The sequence below is a fragment of the Gambusia affinis genome, linkage group LG05 (genome assembly GCF_019740435.1).
Source record: "Gambusia affinis linkage group LG05, SWU_Gaff_1.0, whole genome shotgun sequence".
Classification (NCBI taxonomy): Eukaryota; Metazoa; Chordata; class Actinopteri; order Cyprinodontiformes; family Poeciliidae; genus Gambusia; species Gambusia affinis.
Window position 1 is genome coordinate 30,196,486 of NC_057872.1, and position 23,782 is coordinate 30,220,267.

General features: G+C 36.5%; 2 protein-coding genes and 1 long non-coding RNA gene across 5 annotated transcripts; 2 read left to right on the forward strand and 1 right to left on the reverse strand.

The window, feature by feature from the left end:
• Window positions 1-1,676: 1,676 nt before the first annotated feature.
• Window positions 1,677-6,233, reverse strand: LOC122831843. Its single transcript, XR_006370772.1, has 5 exons — window positions 5,977-6,233; window positions 5,193-5,231; window positions 2,852-2,884; window positions 2,194-2,233; window positions 1,677-1,883 (listed from the first exon to the last, which is right to left on the reverse strand). It is a non-coding gene; the product is annotated as an uncharacterized LOC122831843 (long non-coding RNA).
• LOC122831841 (natural killer cells antigen CD94-like) lies at window positions 2,666-9,585 on the forward strand. Of its 2 annotated transcripts, none has more exons than XM_044118345.1 (8): window positions 2,666-2,684; window positions 3,254-3,333; window positions 5,077-5,157; window positions 6,248-6,340; window positions 6,415-6,588; window positions 6,695-6,855; window positions 8,065-8,183; window positions 9,382-9,585. In XM_044118345.1, the coding sequence occupies exons 2-8, from the start codon at window positions 3,264-3,266 to the stop codon at window positions 9,527-9,529; spliced, it is 846 nt and encodes a 281-aa protein (XP_043974280.1). In that variant the 5' UTR covers window positions 2,666-2,684; window positions 3,254-3,263; the 3' UTR covers window positions 9,530-9,585. The 2 variants fall into 2 exon arrangements, with proteins under 2 accessions (XP_043974280.1, XP_043974279.1); XM_044118344.1 differs by lacking the exon at window positions 2,666-2,684 and adding an exon at window positions 2,759-2,776.
• Window positions 9,586-10,782: 1,197 nt separating this feature from the next.
• On the forward strand, window positions 10,783-16,524 carry LOC122831845 (CD209 antigen-like protein C). 2 transcript variants are annotated; one of them, XM_044118350.1, is made up of 8 exons: window positions 10,783-10,924; window positions 11,170-11,235; window positions 12,031-12,138; window positions 13,827-13,894; window positions 14,168-14,252; window positions 14,640-14,794; window positions 14,905-15,020; window positions 15,395-16,524. In XM_044118350.1, exons 1-8 carry the CDS (start codon window positions 10,855-10,857, stop codon window positions 15,540-15,542), a joined length of 816 nt encoding a protein of 271 aa, XP_043974285.1. In that variant the 5' UTR covers window positions 10,783-10,854; the 3' UTR covers window positions 15,543-16,524. The 2 variants fall into 2 exon arrangements, with proteins under 2 accessions (XP_043974285.1, XP_043974283.1); XM_044118348.1 differs by having other exon boundaries at window positions 13,827-14,252.
• The last annotated feature ends 7,258 nt before the right edge of the window (window positions 16,525-23,782 follow it).

Below are 23,782 nucleotides of genomic sequence, written 5' to 3' on the forward strand. Positions count from 1 at the left end.
TTCTGCTGTTAGAGACTGATATATTTTTGCAGAACAAAGAAATAGTGGAAATTTCCAGAAGGTGAGAATTTTGGAGGTGAAATGTTTAAATATTTTTATTTAAGAATCATTTTATCGATCATCTCAAGTTTTCCCTGATGTCAGATTTTTTCTTCTTGCTGGCTCCTTTTCAATCAAGTTTATTTGTGTAGCACATTTCAGCAACAGTGCAGTTTCAAAATGTTTAATATAATAAAAACACACAGAATATGCCATAATCAACCATTGAGAAAACTAACAAACATTACATTTTAATGAGCGCCATCATCAAAATCATTAATACAGCAGTCTGCCACTAGACAGTCTGACAGTGGAGAGGTCGCCGGGCTCCGGGGGTCGCCGGGCTCCGGGGTCGCCAGGCTCCGGGGGTCGCCAAGGGTCGCCGGGCTCCGGGGGTCGCCCGCTCGAGGTCGCCGAAGTCGCCCGGGCTCGAGTCGCCCGGGCTCGAGTCGCCAGGCTCGGGGTCGCCAAAGGTCGCCCAGGCTCCGGGGTCGCCCGGGCTCCGGGGTCGTCGCCGCTCGGTCGCCGAAGTCGCCCGGGCTCGAGTCGCCCGGGCTCCATTTTACTCAAGTAAGACTAAAAAGTATTTGGTAAAGATCTTCTCATGTGGTGAGTAACTGATCAAATGATCAATCCTTTAATATTTGAACATGACATCATCACACGGATCAAAACATGAAGTTAAATAGAAACTTTGGTATTTTAAGGATGAAAATGACAAGAAAAAATAATAAAATCAGGCAAAAGAACCAGCAACCCCGTCGACCGCGGGGCGATGTCCCAGTGGCGCTCGGTGTCTTCAGAGGTTTGGTGTCGATTCCTTCTTTGAATAGCGCCACCACAGGCGAGGAGGGGAACAGGTTTTCTAATTGGTTTTGATCGTTTGACAGTGCAGTGTGAAAGCGAACCACACCAACTGAAAATTTAACAAATGTTTCCATTTTGGACTGGAATGGAGCCAAGTCTGCTGGACCTTCAGAGGAATGTTTCACCAAAGGATCAGAGATGAAGTTCATCCAAGACCAATTTAATATTCTGGATAAAGTCTTGATTTTCCTGTTTTTAACTGTTTGTTTCCAGCATTTAGGTCCTCTAACTTTAAAAAAAAAAAAGTTTTGGTCATAAGTTTCATAAGAAAAATAGTAAAAAAATAAAATAAATGGTCCAGTTTAAGTTAAAACAGGATTTAGTTGTGAAATGATGATGCTTTTTGAGCACATTATGTGCAAAGTGGGGATTTAAAACAGTCCAGTTCAGTAAATCCAGGCTTTCATCAGGCACCATGTTGCAACATAATTCATCAAGAAGTCGAGTTTCATCAGAAGAGTCGAATGACAGGACACAGAAACACAGCGATGACAAACTGTTTTCAGAACATAGACACATATCTGTACACATTTGTGAAGGAAATGCTGCAACAGGTTAAGTTTGATCTGTGTTAGAAAGATTAACTTCTGTCTAAAATAAGCAAAAAGGAAACTTAGTTCCTTTTTGAAGTGACACCAAATCAAAATCAAACTGAAACAGCATCGCAAACCTTTTGACATCCAGAACAAAATCTCTGAGGAAATAATTTTCTTTAATTTTTTTTTATTAAAATAAAAAAAAACAAGCAGAACAAGCAAACTGAGGCCAAACAGGAAGTTTCTGCACGACTTTTTAAATGAAAAGTGATGGAAATCCTGATTTGTTGAAGCTGCTATGACCTGGTGAGAGTTTTTCCCTCACAGATGAATCTGCTTTTAAACTCAGAGTCGGCTTTGGTCCAGCTGGTTGTGGGATTCCTGGTAGGAACCAGCAGCGCATTTTTCCCAGGAAGAAAAAATGTCTTCTGCATCCAGAACCTTAGAGAGCGAAACATCAGGATGTCAGAACATTCACAGGTTGGTCTAAAATATGAGAAACATTTTAAAGAAACTCTCAATTTGAGGCTAAAATGCAGATTTTTATGCAAATTTTTCCTCTCAGTGGCAGCAGGTTTTATTTTCCCTTTGTATGAAAAGTGTTTTAACATTTAAAACTCTTCAATGACTTTACTTTTCAGTGTTTACTCTTTTTAACTGTTTAAGTTGGAATTTTGTAAACATGGAGTCAGTTTTTACAGTGCAAACCTGATGAAATGTGATGAAAGTGAAATAAAAATCAGTTCCTTACCCCAGAGAATCAGACCGTCCATCACTTCAGAACCTTAAAACTGTTGAAAAACAAGCAGGGAATACAACTTTTGAACGCCTATATTGATCTAAATTTATTTGAGGTTTAATGCCCCTTTGTTTTGTTTTGTCTTGTTTTGTCTTTTTTGTTTATTTTAGTCTCTGCTATCACTTTGTTTGATGTCTGACTATTTTAACTTCTAATTTTATTTTACTTTCTTTATTTTTATGTTTTTTTCTTTAATTTTTTTATTGTGTTATAATTATGTGTGCCATGAGCCTGTAGGTCTTGTTTTCTTCTTGCGTGTACATGCCTCGTGGTATTGTAAACTTATTCAAATTGTTTAATAAAGTAAAAAAAATAAAAAAAATAAAAAAATAAAAAGACCCGACGACCCGGAACCAGAGTCTGGTTCTTCTTCACCTGTCAGGAAAGCCACGAGTTCAGATTCAAAATCCGACAAGAAGCTCAAACACTGTCAGCAGCAGCTGGTTTGTTAAAAATAAAGCAGGATTTTATTTAAAAATTACTAAAAAAAGAAAAAGTTGATTTGAAGACTAAAAAGTTTACTTTTTATGTTTCTGTAAGTTTTGAGTAAAAATTACAAGTTTATTTTGTTATTCTACTCAGTTATGTTGTAAAAGTCAGATTCTCGTACCTTTTGGAGGTTTATGGATGTTGTGGTGATCCACTGAAAGAAAAGAACAGAAAGACTGTATTATTTTAGGAAATGTTTGTTTGGATTGAAATGATGGAAGTTTTTTATGTTCCCTTTAGAAAACTGAAGGAAACTATTTCCTCTGATGTCATCCTTAGAATCTGCTGATCTTGTTGCTTTCAGGCCAGCGTCACCAGAAACAGCTTCTTCCCTCCCAGTTGGTCTCTGATGAACACTTAGTCTAAATTTCTCTTTGGTTTCTTAACTTTGTCTGAAAAGAAGAAGTGAACATGCTGTCTGCACTCAGAGCCTGAAAACACTCAGGAAACGTTGAAGCGTCTCTGTGGAGGTTTAACTTTGTTCGACTCTCTGGGAGGTTAAACAATTTTCTGCTGGTTGCAGGTTTTTAATCATGGAGGAAGAACTGAATTATGCAAATGTGACTTTTAAGACTAATGGTGTCTCCACACAGATCGACTCAGGTAAGGTTTTTGTTCTACCAGTTTGCTTATTTTGATCAGTTTTATATTCAATCAACACAGCAGTGACTAAAGCGAATACTGCCATTTTATCATCTATTGAGTTTTACAACTTCTTAATTAGGATTAACATCTACAAATATCTTAGAAGGCATAAATAATTATTTCCTGGTCACCTCCCAGTAAAACTCAACTGGTTTTAGTGGGAGCTATAATTGTCTCCCCAGTCTCAGCTCAGTGAATGCATTCACTGTTACAGATGCTTGTTATGAAACTTCAACTGAGTCACTCATTTCCTTCTCATTTCTGTGCATTCTGCAGAAACATGAACAGCAGAAATCACCTTGTTCAAACACAGAACAAGAAAACAAAAAATTAATTTTCTCCTGACAGAATCCTCACAATACAGAGCAAAATGTTTCCATTTTTACAGTTAAAATAAGGAGCATTTACACCAGTGAATGAACTTCAGGTGCAACATCTGGTGCAGATCATTAGTCATGATGACCTCTGATCACCACCAGCAGATTGAGAGGAGCTTCTCTCCGCCACTATCAAACGACAGCGTGTCAGATTAAAGATTTCTGCCAAAAAACTAAAAAATATTGAGATTAATCTAAAAAAAAATTCTACCTAAACAAGAAAATTTCTGAGGTAAAAAAGTTTAAAATTTAAAAGACAAAAGAAATTAATCTCAGAAATTTCTAGAAAAAACTTGGAAATTTCTGAGTTTGAGGCCACAATTTTGAGATTTTGAAAAATGTTTAATTTGTGAAAGTCAGAAATTTCCACATTTTTCAAGAACATTTCTGAATTAATATCAAGATAGAATTTTTTTAATTGAATTTTAGAATCTCAAACTTCTGGAGCTCAGAAATTTCTATGGGTTTTTTTTTTAGAAAACTTCTGCGGTTAATCTCAAAATTTCTGTTTTTTGCGGAAATTTACTCCTTTTTAATCTACTTTTATCTATTACGGTGGTAATAGATAAATGTAGATAGATAATATTAACCATTTGGTCACATCGGCTCGTTCTCTTCTGCTTTGGCATTCTTTCTCTCAATCATTTTAGAAATTTGCCTTTTTGCACATCTCGCAGCTCTGATCAAGACTTTTGTGTGTCACGCCTCCTAAAACCGTCATGTTTCCATGGCAACGTAGAAACAAATGGTTCACCATTCATGCCAGGTTTTCCCCTAGAAGAAGACTGAATGAAAAACGACAGTTCCTCTTTCTGTTCCAACAAAAACTGGAGTTATTTCTAATCACATCTGGATTCTGCCCACTCACTGCCTTCTTAACTGACATTTTGAGTTATATTGATTTATTAGTTTATTGATTTTTTTTTCATACTTTATCATTCAGAAAGAACAATAAATGAAAGTTTTCCTTTAGAATGTATTGATCTGCAACCTTCTTTATTTTCTTGTTTAAAATTAGCGGCTTTAACAGTAAATGGGGTCAGACATTGGATGGAAGCGATTCTCAACGAAAGGCTGAAATCTAACAGAACTACAGCAAAGCTTTAGCTACAGTCAGAATGTCCTTTGTTTAAGTTTGAAATGTTATTATCGCCACCTACTGTTCACATTTGTCATTAATTCCTAAAACAAACACAATGTTTAGGTATTTTAGGTTGTAGAGAACAAAAAACATGTAAATGACAGAAAAAAGCAAAAATGTAAAAAAGCCACACATTTATATGCTAATGTTTTGTTTTCTGTTTTGTTTTTGTTTTTTTCTTAGAAAAATCGAGCCTCAAAGAAATAATTTACGAGGAGGTGAAGACAGAGGAGAAGAGGCAGGACACACATCCGATCATAACAGGTCACCTACGTTCCCATGTGACGTCACACACTTACCTGAACTTCGTAACTGACAGCCATTTCCGCAGGCGGTTGCTATGACAACAATAAACAAGAGAAGTTTAGAGCTAGCTCTCACCTCTCCTTTCTGAACAATACAAGTATATTTCAACTGTTGAATACTCTACCCACCTCTGTATCATACTGGGATAAAAATGGAAAAATTAGCTTGGCTAATGTAGCTTTTATCTGCTGGCTAAGACGGACATGTAGCCTCCTCCCACGAAGAGTTCCTACATCAAATGTAAATAATTACTTTTACTAGAGCAACTTCTTTTTTAAAAAATTACTTTTAGGAGAATTTTTACTACTGTACTTTTTATTTGTACTTGAGTAATTTTATGATGAAGTAGCTCTACTAGAGAAACAATTCTGGATTTTTTTACCCACTGAATAAAAAACAAACATGTTTTAACCAAACATTCACCAGACAGAAACTCACCTGCAGTTTTGGTTAAAGTCTCAAAAGTTTAACTGATTTGGAAAAAAAATATTTTGCCTAATTTTGTTATTTTTTGTTACTTATATGAATTTTATGAATTATTGTTGTTTTGGTCTTTAAAATACTTAAAACTTTAGAATTTGGTCCATCTGAGGATGTAATTTTAAAATTTTAAATGATTGATCATTTGATCAGTTTTTCAATATTTGAGAAGAGTTTTTACCAAATACTTTACTCTTATGTAATTTCTTGGACAGATACTTTTTACTTTTACTTGAATAAAGATATGTTGAAGCAGTGCTACTCATATTGAGTAAAATTTTGGGGTCCTCCACCCACCTGTGTCTACGTCCTTTAGAAAGGCGCTGAAACATTGATCGTCTCCATGTTCACTATTAACCACATCGTCAACATGTTTCCATTCTCCATTTTATACGGGTCGATCCCGACAGCAGCCATTTTGTTGATATTCTCTTGCACATTGGTCAAGAGTGTTAATATACTTCCTTTTTGTTGTCTCAAACGTTCAATGACGTTTGCCTTGCCTACCAAAATGGCGCGGATATTAAAACTGAAAAATGTTGACTTTTTATTGATCTGTTTCTCATAGAAAATGAAAAGAGAGCTCAGTTTCACACTCTGCTGTTTTTGGGGATCATCTGCTTCATCCTGCTCCTGGCCATCATCATCCTCAGTGTGTATTGTAAGTCTGTCTGTTTCTCTGGACGACTGAGCGTCTACCTGAGCAGGTAAAACATTTTAAACACCTGACTGCAGTCACATACGAGCAGAGGAGACAGTCGGGCGTTTTAGCAGAGCAGAATCTGAAGCTGGAGGCGGTGAGTGCAGCTTTACAGAGACGAACAGCAGAGAGAAACCGACTCAACTGGACTCTAGACGTCATCCTGGATTACGACAACTTTCCTGCGGCTGAACGCTGCCCACAGAAACGTTAGAAAATACTGATTTTAATAAACCATTACTGCAAAATGTTTTACAACCTTTAAGTACTGGAAGTTTTTTTAATCTGTTTTTTATTATTATTGTTGTTTTACAGAGTGTAAGCCTTGCCCGAAAGACTGGGTGATGTTTCAGTCAAACTGTTACCTGTTTACAAAAGATGAGTACAGCAACAACTGGAAAACCTGGGAGCAAAGCCGAATGTTTTGTTTGAGAGAGAATGCAACGCTGGCGGTGATCGACAGCCAGGAGGAGCAGGTCAAGATTTTAACAATAAAAAACACATCCAACGTTTTTTAACTATTACATTTTAGAGTGTGAAAACAAATGGATTTATGTATGGGATGTTGTTTGTAAAGTTACACTGTAAAAAATTAATAGCAATGTTTTGGTTTATTTAGCATGTCACAGAAAAAAATGTAGTTTTTTTTCTAAGTCATATTTTCATTCTGTTACTCCTACATCTATAAATGTCAGATTTCTAAACTAAATATTTAGCTTTCAAATTAGATATTTAGTGAGGAAGCTGAATGTTTTGTTTCCAACAAAATGTTTAAGCGTGAGCTAAATATTTAGTTTTCAAATTAAATATCTAGCTCTGAATTAAACATTTATATAGCTAACTAAATATTTAAGTTTCAATTTAAATATTTAGCTAATATGCAAATTAGTTTGCCGATAATCGGAAGTGGAATATCAAAATAAAAGCTTGACCTCTAGATGAACTCCACTGCATGCGGGACTGAATTGTTGCAAGTAAAGTTTTTTATACTGCATAGAAACTCAGCTTTTAATTTGAAATTCCACTTCCGCTTATCAGCAAGCTAATTTATTGTCTAGCTCACTTGGACCTAAATGTTTAGCAATGACATAAATATTTAGCAAGCTACCTACATATTTAGTTGGCATGCTAAATATTTAGGTCTCAGATAAATATTTAGTTTGGAAAATAAATATTTAGTTTTATAATTAAGCTAAATATTAATCTAGGTTAATTATATACATTTTATAAAATATATAAATTACGTATTTACATATTATATATAATATTTATCCCTAAATATTTAGTTAGCATGTTAAATAAAAAAAAGTGTGAGCTACATATTTAGTATAGACAATATTTAATTTGAAAATTAAATGTTTAGTTAGAAAAAAACATTTAGTTTTGAACTAAATATTCAGCTAGCAAAGCAGATGTTTAATTTGGATCTAAATATTGAGCTAAATATAAATATTTATCTAGGAGCTTAAAACATTTTGTTGGAAATTAAATATTTAGCTTCCTAAATAAATGTTTAATTTGTGAATTAAATATTTAGTTTGGAACTCTGACATTTATAATTGTAGGAATGATATTGTGAAAATATGATTTTGCTGCTAATTATTTTTTTTTACAGTGTAACATTTACAAACGGCACACAGTTTGTTTTTATTATTATTTTTAATCTACTTTCATTTCAAATGCAGGAATTTATAAACAACAAAACAGAAACATACAACGACAATAAGCACGGCTACTGGATCGGGTTGAAGAAAGTCACGGAGGACATGTGGACGTGGGCAGACGGCAGGAACCTCTCTGTGACGTAAGCACCCACGCAAACACAAGAAAAACTTCTGCAATTCCCAATTTCCTCCCAACCTTTTCACCTCCAGCAGTCACTGAAAACCCAGAAATACCCTCAGTAGTTTTCACAAGCAGGAGGTGAAAGGTTGCAGTGAAGAAATCATTTCGTCACTCATCTCCTGCTTCACTGGACCGCAAACATCTAAAATAAAATACAAACTGCAACACGGAGCAGTGCTGCCACCAAGTGGTCCCACCACGCACTGCAAGGCCTCGTTTCAGACATACTTAATTCACATAAAATTAAACAGTTAGGTCAAATTTATGTGGACAGTTTTACCTCCCAGTGTTTCAGTAAATCAAGCTGAATTATTTTTAATAAGGATGATTTTTTTTTACATTTATACAGACAAACTTCTTCTTTTGCAGAAACCTTTAAGAAAATTGTTGCTTAAAACCTTTTGAAAATGGCTGCACAATTTTAGGATAATTTGGCTCCTCAGTGTTGTTTGTTATTAAGGTAATAACATTTTCACAAAATAAATCAGAATGGAGAAAATTAATCAACTTCAATCGATTTCAGTTAATTTACACGCAAAATATAAACTGTAACAATTACTACATTAGTGTCTTGATGGTTTTAACTACATTATTAATACTGTTTATTGATGAAACAATCAGATTAATAATTATTAATCAGTTACTGAAGTAATCGTCAACTGATTTAGTAATTGATTAATGCTTAACTGGAGACTACAGACTTAATAAACAAACTATTTGTGGATTTATGTGCACTGCACTGGTGCAGAGTTATCAAATCCATTTTTAATTCTATAAATTTATGTTTGTGTTTTAAACATTTTAAGTTAATTCAGCCGTTTGTGTGTATTGGATCGATATCGGCCGATACTAAACCTCAGATATCAATATTGCTAGTAAAAAAAGTGGATCGTTGCCTCCCTACAACAAAATGTTTATTTTATTCTTTACAAAATAAATTTAATAGTTTGATTATTTCCTTTTTTGTCTATTTCTAGGATTAGAAGGCTTTAGTGGTTAAATGAAAAATCTATCAATCAGAAAATCACGAATAGAATAATCAATCACTTGAATAATTATTGGTTTCAGCCCAAACAAATGGCATAAAGAGCTGCAGCATTACAGGAGGTATCTCTTCTGACAGAACCGGAGTGACTCCATGTGTTTTCACTCCTCAGCTTCTGGTCCACAGAAGAAGCTGCGAATCGACTCTCCTGTGGTTTAATAAACCCGCATCTCTACCATTCCTCCAACTGGGCCAAAAGCAGCTGCAACATGAAGAACCGCTGCATCTGTGAGACCAGAGTTCTGATCCGACCCGATTAGATCCACAAACTGAACCCATATTTATAACTATTTAAAAGTTAAACTGTTAAAATCTTTCCGTGTTTCCGGTTTGTGTCATTATTGTCGCCTCAGAAACGCCTCAGACAGGATCTCTGGATTTACTCCTGTTAACCATAAATCTCATTTCTGTGCATAAATATTAAACCAGGCCCATGATTTATGCCCAGAAGATGAAGCTCCATTGTTTCCTGCAGACACTGATGATGTATTTTACATTAGCTCTGCCTGTTGTTGCATCCTAACAGGATATCTGATGCTAAATGTTGGCTGAGTTTCTGGATTTCAGCGTTTCGTGTTCTCTGCCTGACGAAGATCTTCTGATAAAATATGTTAGGTTTTTGTCATTTTGTTCATGTTCATAAAATAAACAATTACATTTTCTAAAAAGTTTCTGAATTTACCTCATAATTTTGTTCACACAGTGATGTCCAAATTGTGGCTCAGGGGCCGTTTGTGGCCCTCTGGTTGATTTTGTTTGGCCCCTTGGCCCAAAATTCAAGAATATAGCAATAATTTCTGATTTTGCAAATAAAATCTTCTTAAAACATTTATGTATTTAGGTGCAAGACAAAGTGTTATTCTTTGATTAAAAATGTTTTTAAAAAATCCTAAAAAGAAAAAGTTGCAAAAATATTTACCTACCAATTAAAGCAGCAACTGTGCAAAACCCTGTTTATGTTTTGGATCGATGATGATTTAGACTACTTTTATAAACAAATTTGATTACTTTGCCTTATGAAAATATTGTCTATTTAGTATTTTATTGAAAACATAAACACAACAAAAGTCTTAAGAAATACATGTGGCCCTAAGAGCGAATCAAACTCTAATGCGGACCCAAAAGCAAACTCTGCTTTGTCTAAAAAATTTCTTCTAAGGTTTTGTGTTGATTCCTTCAGTAGCTTTGGTGCAGCGCCCCCACAGGCAAGGAGGGGAACGGGTCTTTAAACTAGTTTGGATTGTCTGACACGGTGTAGTGTGAAAGTGAACCACAGCAGCTGAAAATCAAATCAAACCAAACATCAGGTATGAAAACAGCCTGAGGGTTTGTCTCCAGCACCTTCGCACATGTTGAAATGTGTCGGCTTGTTGTATCACAGCCGTGAGGAAAGGTTTGTTAGAGAAGGAGGAAATGTTTCCCAGAACAGGTTGAGCAATAAAACATTCACAGGGCGGTCATCGTTACGCATCAGACTCCGAGGTTGTTTTAAAATACGTGAAGAGGAAGAGGAACCAGTCTGAGCTGCAGCTCATGAAATACAAAAGCTGTTCTGATCAGTTCTCAGTTATTTTCTGTGAGAAGGATGGAGAACAACGGGGATGAAGTCTGCTATTCTACAGTCAATATCAAAAGTAGAAAATCTCCTCCGAGAGGTAAGAGGCTCCACGATTCATGAGGTTTAGGGGGAAACATTGCTACCCAAATGCAAAGCGCTTTCTAAATCTCTTTAGAAAGTTAAAACTAGATTTTTATGACATTACATGTAATAAGCCTTAATCATGTTTTATCAGTGAAATCTCTTATTGTTATACAAAAGAAATCATTCGGTATTTTGTGCCTTATAATTTTCCTGTCATTGTGAGGATGAAGTGAATCATCTGACGTTTCTGTGCTTCAGAGACTGAGGAGGAACCAACCATTTACTCTGAAGTGAAACAAAAGAAAGCTGCTCCTGCTGAAACAGGTGGGAAAAACTATAATCCATCCGTCCGTGTTTTTCTCCATCAGCACACACAAATCCTGAAGGACAATTACAGAGACGAGTTTACCGAGCAACGGAGGAAACCCACGAGTAATGTACAGGGAAACATTAAAACTCTGCAAAATGACACCAGCACAAGAGTTGAATGCAGGACTTGTTAGAAAATGTGCAACTAATAACATTAACATGAATATAAATAATAAAAAATTAAAAAGAGGAACAAAAAGAGGAAGAAGAAGTTAAAAAGATGCAACGTTACGTTGAAAAGAAGAAGTTTAAAATTTTGGGTGGGAAGAAGAAGAAGTTAAAAAGATGCAAATTGACGGTGTACCTGAAATATAAAACATTTAATTTTTTCATTTGTAATTGTTTCGTTAATGTTTTGTGATTTCTTTATTTTGTAGTTGTTGATGTTGTTTTGTTCTTGAATATGTTTTTGTGTTCTTAAATTTGTAGTTGTGTGATTTGTTGGTACAGTTTTGCACTTCAGGGCCTCCATACAAAACACACACTGTGTCACGTTTGGTTTTAAGATGGACAAAATTAAATTAAAATAGCAGAGTAAAACATGTATTTCACAGGACGACGAAACAAACGGTTAAAACTATCACAACATTTACCTGTTGTGTCAAAAGGTTCAATTAAAGAGGTTAAATCTTATTAGCGAGTTCTTAAGCTTAAATTTGGCACGTTTGCTACTGCAGACAAAAATAAACACTGTTGAAAACCACAATATTAATATTAATACAATATATGAGATTTCATTGTTTCTGTCAGGTCAAGAGAAAGAAGAAACAGCGGCGCTCTGTGGCTCCCGTCTGATGCTGCTGTGTTTGGGGATTCTCAGTGTCCTGCTGGTTGTGAGCATCACCGTCATCGTCTACTGTGAGTTTCACCTCAGCAGAATAAACTGCATGTTCAGGGGTTACTCATTTAGTTCTTGATTCAAAATGATGCTGTATAAGTAAACTGTTATTGTGACAACCTCAAGGTAAATAACAGGTCAGACTGAAATCGAATCAAAGAACATTAGCAAACAATGTTTCATGGATTAAGATGAAAAATAAGTTTAAAACAGATAAATTAAAAAAACAGAAACGCGATCTGTAAATATACGTAATATGATAAATATTTAATTGAAGTATATGAAGATAAAACAGTGACAAAATCATCACAGGGCAACAAGAGCTGTGTTTACATGACATAAATAAAAATTTGCTAAATGGAAACAGAAACTTAGATTAAAACGTTTGGGGTTTGGAGGAGGAGGCTTTTCAGTCGTACATTAATAGATGCATTTCACAAAACTGCAATGGAAACCGGATGTCAGGAAGTGGCAGGAGGATGATGGTTTGTTTTTATCTGCTTGCTTGTTTGGACAATGTGCAGCTGACTCCACCGGAGCTTTAAATTCATAAAAGGTTGTGTGTCAATCAAACGTGTTGAATCCAAAGTTCTTTCCCCAAACCGCTGCCAAGCTTTCAGAGTTCGTCTCTCCAACGCCTGAATAAGACGACAACATCTCCTCTGATGGCTGATAAATGAATATATCTCATTTATTTCTTTACATTTGTCGCTGCTGTGATTTTTAATGACTTATTGAGTGAGAAAGCTTATTCACGTGATTTTAATTTAAAATCTTATTTAATGGAAAAAGTGCAACTGCAAAATTGGAGGCGCGGGGGGTAATATTAGCAAAATATCAGCAAAGATTTGCACATATTTATATTGGAAACGCAGCTACAGAGGTAAAGAGAAATGTTTTACACTATGAAAGAAAGTTGGAGTACCTGGAGAATATCCACACAAACAAAAGGAGAACATGCTACCTTAGCTTAGTTTTTGACTGGCACGTTTCTGATCCAAATACTTAGAATAATCCACACAAAGTCCGAAGAACGGCGAACTTCACCTTCTCTTTGAGCAGATATCAGAACAATTCTTTGTCATTTCACATAAAACAACTGAAAAAACCCTGAATGGAGCCAAGCTAACTACTTCACATGCATTTACTTTCTGATCTCCTGACTTATTGTCAGATTTCATATGATGTTTCAATTACCTCCACTAGATGGCGGTGTTGCGGAAAAATATATTAAAGAAGGTTTTACTGTTAAGGAAACATCTAAATATATAAAATGTATACAATAATCCTTCCTACACAATAATAAACAATATTACAAAACGACATTTTTGGCTCTTACAGACTTTATGTTAAGATTAAAATTCTAATACTTCTTCCTGCAAAGCAACAGCAAAAATTCACAGTCAAATCAAAAGTTAACTGTCTCCCCCCCTTTTCTTATAAAGGAAGACATTTTCTTAAAATACATAAATATATTGTTGCTTTGTCCTTATGTCCAATAAAGTTCATGTATTTATGGTTTATGACTGAACTCTGTTCAGTCTTGAGAAACTAAAGTCGAATTGTTCCTCAATTTGGCCAAACAAAGCCGATTCTTCTCCTGTTACTAAAACAAATTTCTGATGAGAGTCTGAGAGAATTTAATGTGTTGAAGCTTCTCTGATGGAGGCAGATTTAATGACTTTCTGACTAATTTATGTCTTTACAGTGAGCATGAAGACGACCACACAGCAGACGGAAATCAATAACCTAATCTATAACACGACCACGCAGCAGGTAGAAATCAATAACCTAAACAATAACATGACCACGCAGCAGACAGAAATCAATAACCTAAACAATGAGAAGACCACGCTGCAGACAGAAATCAAAAACCTAACCAATAACATGACCACGCTGCAGACGGAAATCAAAAACCTAAACAATAACATGACCACGCTGCAGACGGAAATCAAAAACCTAACCAATAACATGACCACGCTGCAGATAAAAAACCAAAACCTAACCAAAGAAAATGAGCGAATGACTGAGGAAAATGAAATGATGCAGAACAAAACCAAGGAGCTGAACAAGACTCTGGGATTCATCAAGAGGTTTGACAACTTTCCTGTGAAAGACTACTGTTCTAACAAAGGTGATTAATGGATCATCGTTACTTTAAACACAAATCTTCATTATAAACAGTAGTTTAAACAAACCTGACTGTTAGGGAAAGTTCCTTACACTCTCTTGTCAGTAAAACTTATTCATTAGCAACAGGTTTACAGTGAAGCTTTGATTTCAAACATTATAGTTTTTATTTGGAGTGAACCGAGGATAGAGCCCTGTGGTACGCCACTTCTAACTCAATAGGTTCTCTATCTAATCACCTTCTAATATTACTGAATTGTAATGTAGCCCTGATGTCTTTGCTTGAGTTATTTTACCATTAAAACATTAAATAATTATACAGGAATTATTATATATTATTTTACCAAAGTTTCATTTCTTTCTGCTCTTTCCTCTCGTCTGATGGATCCAGAGTGTGGGCCGTGCCCGAAGAACTGGATTCTCTTCGAGCAAAAATGCTACCTGTTTTATGAAGAACCAGCTCCTTGGAAGACCTGGGAACAAAGTCGAACGTTCTGTCAGAACAAAAATGCAGATTTGGTTGTTATTGATAATCAGAAGGAGCAGGTAAAATCTGACACTAACATGAGAATTTAAAACAAATCTGGAAGTTTTTGTGTAAAATTGATGGCTTGAAATAAGAAGGTTTATAAAAATCTAAAATAATCTGTTCACAGGAATTTGTCACCAATCACACCATAAAGTACAAAGACGAATGGCACGGATACTGGATAGGACTACAACAGGTTAACAACAACTGGACCTGGATTGATGGACGTGTAGACACTCTTAGGTAAGAACTATTATCTATAAATATACATATTTAGGTAAAAATGTAAATATATGTTGACAAGCTTGTAGAAGAGTTAAATATCCTGAGTGACAACGACTCCAGGATCTCCAGGATCTTCTAAAACAAACCTGGTGGATTTTTAAAGGTGGACAAACTGAGGACTGAAGATATTTTGCCAAAAACTTTATGTGTTTTAGTGTAGAATATTTTTTGATGCAGCTGTAAAAACAAGAACATTTAAAAGTGTAAAATCTGATCTTTAATGCATTTAATACTTGTGTGGCTTCTGTTTTTATTCACATTGTGATAAAACATTTAGTTGTCAGTTTGATGTCAGTACGTTGCTGAATGAGGTTCATGATTCTGTTTTAAAGGTTCTGGATAAATGGGAACCTCAGGGGGTCAGGTCCATATGCACATCTGAACCCATATGGAACCGTCAAAGCGAACTGGGGCGAACCACCGGAGAAGTTTGAGAACAAATTTATCTGTGAGCTTCAAGCTGTTATTTGGCAAATCTAACTCTTCTCTTTTAAACTCCAGAAGTTTCATACACTGTATAAAAATACACATGCGTTTTTTTCCACGCTGTCTGATGTGAAATCAGAATAAACTTTTCCTCTTTTGGTCTATTACAATGACCAAAATATTTTCTACAACCAGAACAACAAGTGGGATTTTTTCAGGCAATCTTCACTGTAAAAAATCAAACAAATATTCTTTACAGTGTATGTAAACTTCTGGATTCATCTGTAATTAATTTTGTCATCAGTTTTTGGTAAATGTCATAAATAAAAACGAAAATCTTTGACAGACATCATGCAGCACCAGAAGCCGGAAATGTTCAGTAAAAATCCAGACAAATCTAAAAACTGAAAATGATTTATTTCAAAGAGTTCATTTATTTACTTATTTATTTTTGTTTGGTTTTCATAATAAATAAAAACGTCCTAGTAATGTTTAGTTTTCAGGTAAATATTCTGCTGTCAAGTTGTTCTGAACTGAAAATATATTTAACATAAACTCAAATCATCAGTTGATTCAAAGAATAATTTATATAATAAATTTAAATCAGAGGTTTATTTAACTTGTTGGATCCCTGTGATTAAAGGAGAGTCTGATTTCAGAGAATGTGTTTTAATTTAATATGAATGAATGAATGAATGAATGAATGAATGAATGAATGAATGAATGAATGAATGAATGAATGAATGAATGAATGAATGCTTTCAATAAGTGAAGTGAACTGATGTTATTCAAACTGTTGCAGTCTGAAATGGATCATTAGTGATTGAGCTCGTTGAATCATTTGTTTGCAGCTCTGTATATTAACTTTGTGCTCTCGGTTTTCCAGATTTTTCTCTCCTCAGATTTTTCTGTTTGTAATTTCAGCCACTTGATTATGACTTTCTATATACACTCCCTCTGGTCTTTGCTGCTTTTTATATTTATAACTTTTCAGGCTTGCTGTTGCTTCAGTAATAAATTACCGTTTGCAAAATTATGCTTTGAATTTGTTTTTGTCTACAACAGTAAAATAATTCCAGAGGTTCATCCGGTTTCTCTTCCTCTCAGCTGCTCTAGAACCCCAGGGATTATTTAAATATTTTAGACCAAAACATAAAGCTTCTCCTGGCTCTGATTGGTTGTTTTGGGGCATTTCTTCAGACATCAAGAGCAGTTCAGGCATCAATCGACGTGGAAAAAGCGTTTGACAGAGTCAGCTGGAGTTATCTGTACTATACACTTGGAAAATTTGGGTTTTCTGCTCTCTTTTCCAGGAATAATCAAAATGATACACACACTGTAACAACCAATGGATCAAGATCAACTCAATTCTTAATCAAACGTGGAACCAAACAGGGAGACCCATTGTCACCCCGGCTCTTTATTGTTGCACTCGAACCCTTGGCCCAAGCCATCAGACAGAACAAATTGGTCCAAATGTGAAACCCTGTCAAAGTTTTGTTATAAAAGCCATATACAAAAGTGGAAATTTCAGTGGGCACCCAAAAACCTTAACTACTTAGGCAAACTGCTGAATCCGGCCTGGAAGACATTATTCTGCATAACTGTGGTAAATAAGATGAGGTTGTTTTTAAAGGGGTGGGACAAGCTACAGATATCACTGAGGGGTAGAGTCCAGGCCATTAAAACGATTATTACACCGAAATTAAATTAACTATTCAATTTATTACTTCTCAAACTCCCACACTCTATATTTAAGACCCTGGACAAAATGACAGCTTTATTTGGGAGGGAAAAAGTCTAAAATGTTTGTCCTAAAACTCCAAACTGAAGTAGAATACGGAGGACTATTACTGCCCAATGTGCAACTTTATCAGGAAGCTTTAATAAGCGCACAAATAACATCACTTATGTTAAATAACCACAATAGTCCGATCTGGATGAATTGGGAAGGTGAAGTAAATGCTCCATTTAAAGCTTTTTATTTTCTATCCCAACATCCAAATGATGGAGTTAAATCCAATCCAATTACGACTCAAACTAAAAACGTTTGGCAGCAGTTACATAAAAAGTAAACACCTGTCGCCTGTGACCTCTGCTGGAGGAAGTGCGGTCAGATAGGAGATTTTTACCACATATTTTGGGAATGCCCGAAGGTGAAAGGCTATTGGGAGATGATAAAAAGGGAAATAGGAAAAATACTAAACCTGAATATTACCTTGGAAATTCACAGAGTGGTTCTAGAGGATGTTAATCTTCCAACAGAAGATACAAAATATATGCTGCGAGTCCTGGTGCTGATTGCTCACAAGGTGATCACTGCGAACTGTCTGAAACCACATCCACCCACCCTAGAACAACGGGTTCAGAGACTGAGGACTGTCAGCCTGATGGAAGATCTAACAGCAACACTGAGGCTGCAGAAAGACACTTATAATAAAAGATGGTCCTCTGTAAATCTATACCTGGAGATATTATAAGGAGGGAGGGAGAAAAGAGAGTTCTGGACTATGTATGTTTGACTGTTGTATTTGTAATTATGTTGCAATGTTAAAACACATAAGTGTGGACTATGTCAAGGAAATGTTTGAATAAATGTAAAAAAAAAAAAAAAAAAAGTAAACACCTGTGTCTTCAATCAAGGAACAGCCTCAGTGTGGAATAACCCAAAAATAAAAATAGAAATGATCTTTTGGAGGAGCTGGCATACAAAACGGACTGACGGTAAAAACTGCTTCTTCCAAATGGTACCTTACTGTCATTTCAACAATTTCAAGAATTATACAATCTAAACCACAAAGATTTCTGGAAGTTCCTACAAATAAGGGACTGCCTCACAAAATTAAAGAAACCTGAAGAACCATACCTACAGAATCACCAATATACAATATGTTTAATAAATTGAAAGACTCCCCAAGACCAGTAAGTCATATTTACAACTACCTGATTGAGAACACTTGCAACATTAACACAGGACTTAAAAAGGTTTGGGAATCAGAGTTAAACCAAAAGTTCACAGAGGAACAGTGGGGTGCAAAGGTCAAACAAATGTTAAAGCCCATGAGGGATGCACACTCCACATTGATACAGTTCAAATTCTCAATCGATTATATTGGACACCAGTTAAATTATTTAGAGCGAAAAAGTAACTCTGAAATTTGCTGGAGATGTAAACAAAGTCCGATAGACATGCTTCACAAGTTCCTTATGTATCCAAATCTAATTTCTTATTGGCAGGAGGTCATGGGAAAAATTAACAGCATCCTTAACTCCAACTTACTCTTGACACCTGCACTGGGACTTCTTAACTTCTTAGACTATAAGGTGAAAACAGGAACAAAAGAAGCACAATGGTTAAAAATCAGCACAGCAAAGCGAGTTATATTAAGACACTGGAAAGGTCAAAATATCCCAACTATACTGAACAGTCTGCGGCGCTTTTAGAGAGAACCTCTTACAAACGACTCCTCCACAAGATAAACGGTCAGATTGAGGATTGAGACACTAACATAAGAATTTAAAACAAATCTGGACGTTTTTGTGTAAAATTGATGGCTTGAAATAAGAAGGTTTATAAAAATCTAAAATAATCAGAAATTTGTCAGCAATCACACTGAATACTACTTTGGCATTTATCACGGATACTGGATAGGACTAGAACAGGTTAACAACACCTGGACCTGGATTACTGGACCTGTAGACACTCTTGGGTAAGAACTATTATCTATAAATATACATATTTAGGTAAAAATGTAAATATATGTTGACAAGCTTGTAGAAGAGTTAAATATCCTGAGTGACAACGACTCCAGGATCTCCAGGACTTCTTCTAAAACCAAACCTTGGTGGACTGTGAGAAATGTTTGGGTTCATTGTTCTGTTTGGACGTCCAATGATGTCAAAGCTCACTGGGCTTCCTCAAGCTTCAGGCGTCCTCACAGACAGCAGGACAGTTTCTCACAGACAGCAGGACAGTTTCTCACAGACAGCAGGACAGTTTCTCACAGACAGCAGGACAGTTTCTCCCAGACAGCAGGACAGTTTCTCCCAGGATTCCTGATTTCTGATTGAATCCGTCTTGACCTCCACACTCTGCAAGTTTCCAGAGGAAGGGAAGCGGCCCCAGAGCATCATTGGGTCCCTGCCGTGCCTCACAGTGGGCAGGGTGTTCTTTTCAGCATGAGCTTCAGACATCTGATCAGACTCAAGAAGTTCCAGTTTTGAAAGCAAAAGGTTCTTTATCTTCCTAATATAGCTATGAGCAAACTGCACCTGGGTTTTCTTGTGGCGTTGGGTCAGTGGTGCTGCAGGTGATTGAGTTCAGGCATGGAGACCTTCAGTCCTCAGTCTGTCCTCACTGTGGGACCTGAAACCTCTGTGGTTGATGCCACCAAGCTTTGCTGTTGGTCTTTTGCAGTCAGTCGATGGTTTTTTACCACCTGCCTCCTTGGGAATGTGGCGGCTTTCTGTTTCTGCCACTAGGGGGCGTAGCCATTGTCCCTGTAACTTTAAAGTTGGGTTATATTCTTCCAGCTGTAACTCTATGAACGTTCAGGCTTTTGCTACCTTTGTGCTTCTCTTAATGGTAATGGGTTTCCCTGAACCTTCTGGAGGCTTCCTTGGACTAGGCCATTATTGTAGCATCCAATGAAACATTGAGGTGAGTAATCAGGGCATTTGAAGTGTTCTTCCTCAAACAGGATGGGTGAGGGCCGTCATTGTTACATCAGGGGAGATCAAGATAAAACACCTGCTTTACAAACGCAGGCCCATCTGAAGAAATCTGTTCAGAGGGAGGAATCATTTTAATACTGCGTCACTGAAAGTAGGATTTCATGCTGAATTTGGATGAAATATATTTGTTACATTAGTTCTACTTAAGTGTTTAACATGTTTTAGATAGTTTGTTTATTTAAAAAAATATAAGAAAGTTTCTCAACAGTTTTAGACATTTAAATCTAAAATCTTGTAAGTTCATACAATTCCTTGTTAGAAAAAATTATCTAAGTTCATTTACTTATGACTTTATTTGAAAGGTAATGTTTTCATATTATTATCTTGTTTGTTGTTTACTTGACTTCTTTTCTCTTGTGGTACATCAGTAACTGTTTTTAGGATGTTTGCCTGGAGGCTAGAAACATTTACACATTCCTGTGTCTTCAGCTGCTGGTCATTAGCTGATTGTTTTCTTAGCTGCCAGTGAAACTGATTGGTAACGATCAGCCTCGTGTCCTTGTAAGGGCAGGTCCACAGAAGGTTACAGATCATCCTGTAGTGAAGGTCTTTGATCCATTCTTTGTGTGACTGTGTGAAAAAGACCAACCTCCTTCCTTGTAATCATAATAAAAGGCAGTTGGGGACTGAGAGCAGACGGAGTTGACCACAGACAGTGTTTGACGGCGGTTCTCCGCGTCTGGCTCAGCTTCCCTTTTCTGCAGAAAAGCAATTTGTGTTTTTGGTTGATTCATTGCAGGTTAGGAGCTAAAATAGACCCAACACTCCTTTAATTTAATACTAGTCTGGCTTTTTTTAAAAATTTGTCTTTATTCATGTAGTATCAAATGTAGTATCCAGGTTTATGATACATGTAGTATCCTTGCTGACAGTTATCAGTTTGGTATTAATGAGCTGCTGTGTGATTTTTATTTCATGTTCTGAGGTTCATGTTTCTGTTTTAAAGGTTCTGGGCGAAGGAGGCGCTGGGTAAACCAGAACCAAGAGCACTGCTGGTCCCATGGAGAAATCAGACAGAGAACTGGGATAGAGAAAGAGGAGGTTTTCGGTGCAAATTCATCTGTGAGCACGAAGCTGTTATTTGCTCCGTCTGACTGTTCAAGCAGGAATACGGTTCAAACCGCCTGAGCTTTAACCTCCTGAAACATTTAGATGTTTCTTCAGTATTTCCACATAAAGTTCTTTCCTCTATTTTATGAAGTGCAGCTGCAGCAAAACAACCCCACAACAAAATGCTGCCACCTCCATGTTTCACAGTTGGGTTGGTTTTCTCAGGATTGTAAGCTTTCCCGTTTTTCCTCTAAATGTAACAAAGGTCATTAGTCCAAACGGCTCCATTTCAGTTTCATCAGACCAAAGGACATGTTACCATCTATGTGCATCTGCAAACTTCAATCTGTTTTGTAATGTTTCTTTTGAAGTAATAGCTTCTCCCTGGCAGAGTGTCCAGTTTTAAAAACATCCATCCATCCATTTTCTGGTCACCCTTGACCCTAATGGGGTCAGGAGGGTTGCTGGTTCCTCTCCAGCTACGTTCTGGGCGAGAGGCGGGGTCACCCTGGACAGGTGGCCAGTCTGTCGCAGGGCAACACAGAGACATACAGGACAAACAACCATTCACACACACACACACACACCTAGGGAGAATTTAGAGAAACCAATTAACCTGACAGTCATATTTTTGGACTGTGGGAGGAAGCCGGAGAACCCGGAGAGAACCCACCATGCACAGGGAGAACATGCAAACTCCATGCAGAAAGACCCCGGGCCGGGAATCGAACCCAGGACCTTCTTGCTGCAAGGCAACAGCTCTACCAACTGCGCCACTGTGCAGCCCAGTTTTAAAAACAAAACAGTTTTTTCCTGTTGGATCCTGCTGGGAATAAAATTGTTTGTGCAAACCTGAACCGGTCTTTGCTTGTTGTCGTTGAACTTGTTGCTGTGACACTGAGCCACACCAGCTTGGTGCCTTAACACGGATCCACGTAACCACAGGCAGCGCCAGCAGTCATTGTAACCAGGCGCCATTTCAAAGAAGACTCTTACTTTATAAGGAGACAAAAAATGTTTCCAAATAACCTGAGAGAAGTTGCCTCACCCCCAACTTCTTCAAATCTGACAATCTTGGTGTCAAAGAGTGATGATACCAATCTAGGTGTCATCACCAAGATTGGTGTTGCAATACGCGCCGATGCAACACCGACGCATCGGCGCATGCATCAAACCCATAGACCAAGAGTCACGTGACCGATACAGTTTGTGTGTCAGTGTCATTTCAGTGTTTTGAAATGACACTGACACACAAACTGTGTTTATAAGGAAGCGAATCTGTCAACGGGATGCCTTTCAAAATAATTCTTGATCTTTTACGGTTCAGCGTTAACGATGGAGCCTCAAGGCAAACGAAAGGTTTTGTAGTTTGGGACCATTTTGCTCTTACATCAGAAAATAAGGCATTGGTTGTCACTTTGTTGTTGTTTCATCCAGTTCTTTTCAGTTTCTACTTGATCTATCTGAATCCAAATTCAGCTGAAATTGACTCTGAGTTTACTTTCATATTATGTTCTGCAGGTTAAGTGTTGCATATGTTTCTCCTTTTAAATTATACATTTATACTGCAGAACATAATATATAAAGATGACCTCTGATGACCTCTGATGACCTCTGGAAACTTTTTTATTAACAAAATGATAGCAGCACAAATGAACATTTTGCTGCACCAACATTTGACACTAATTACGTTAGATTTGAAGACGGAGGGATGAAAAGTTCAATTGATTGATTGATTGATTGATTGATTGATTGATTGATTGATTGATTGGTGAGCAGAGTTAGATCTGCATTTACTGGAGTAACTTTGTGAAAAAATGCTTTTCTACTCTGTGCTTTTTATTTGAGTAATTTTGTTAGAAAGTATTTCTACTCTTGAGTAAAATTCCTGAGTTTTCTAACACTGAGTAACTTCACTGAATGAAAAACAAACATGTTTTAACCAGGTTCAAAATTCACCAGACACACACCTGCAGTTTTTGCTAGTTTCATAAATTTTGTCTTGGGGGGGAAAAAAAGATTTAGAAATATTTTTCTTTTTCCTGATTTTGTTATTTTATAATTTTGGTATTTATATAAATTATTTTCATACCAATATTTCCACATAACTTTGTTCCGTCTGGTGGCGTAATGTTTAAATATTAAAATAATTTGGGTTTTGATCAGTAACTCAGACTTTTTACAAAATACTTTTTACTGTAACTTGAGTATAATTTCTGGATACTCTGGTTGTTTTTATCCATCTGAGTTTATGATGACAGTTTGATCTCTGTGGCTCTTCGTCTGTCGCAGGGTCCACTGCATTTCAGCCTCACTTCTGTCAGACTTATGAGCTTGCGGCTTTCACAGTGTGAATGTGTGAATGTAGTGTGAAGCGCTCTGGTGTCTGAAGGCCAAATAAAGAGGCATTTCTTGTTTTGCATGTTGTGTCTGCATGGTGGGAAAGCGTGCTGCAGAAGCTGAAAAGTTCCCCAAAGCAGAAAAAGATCAGATAAAGTCATGTTGTGTCA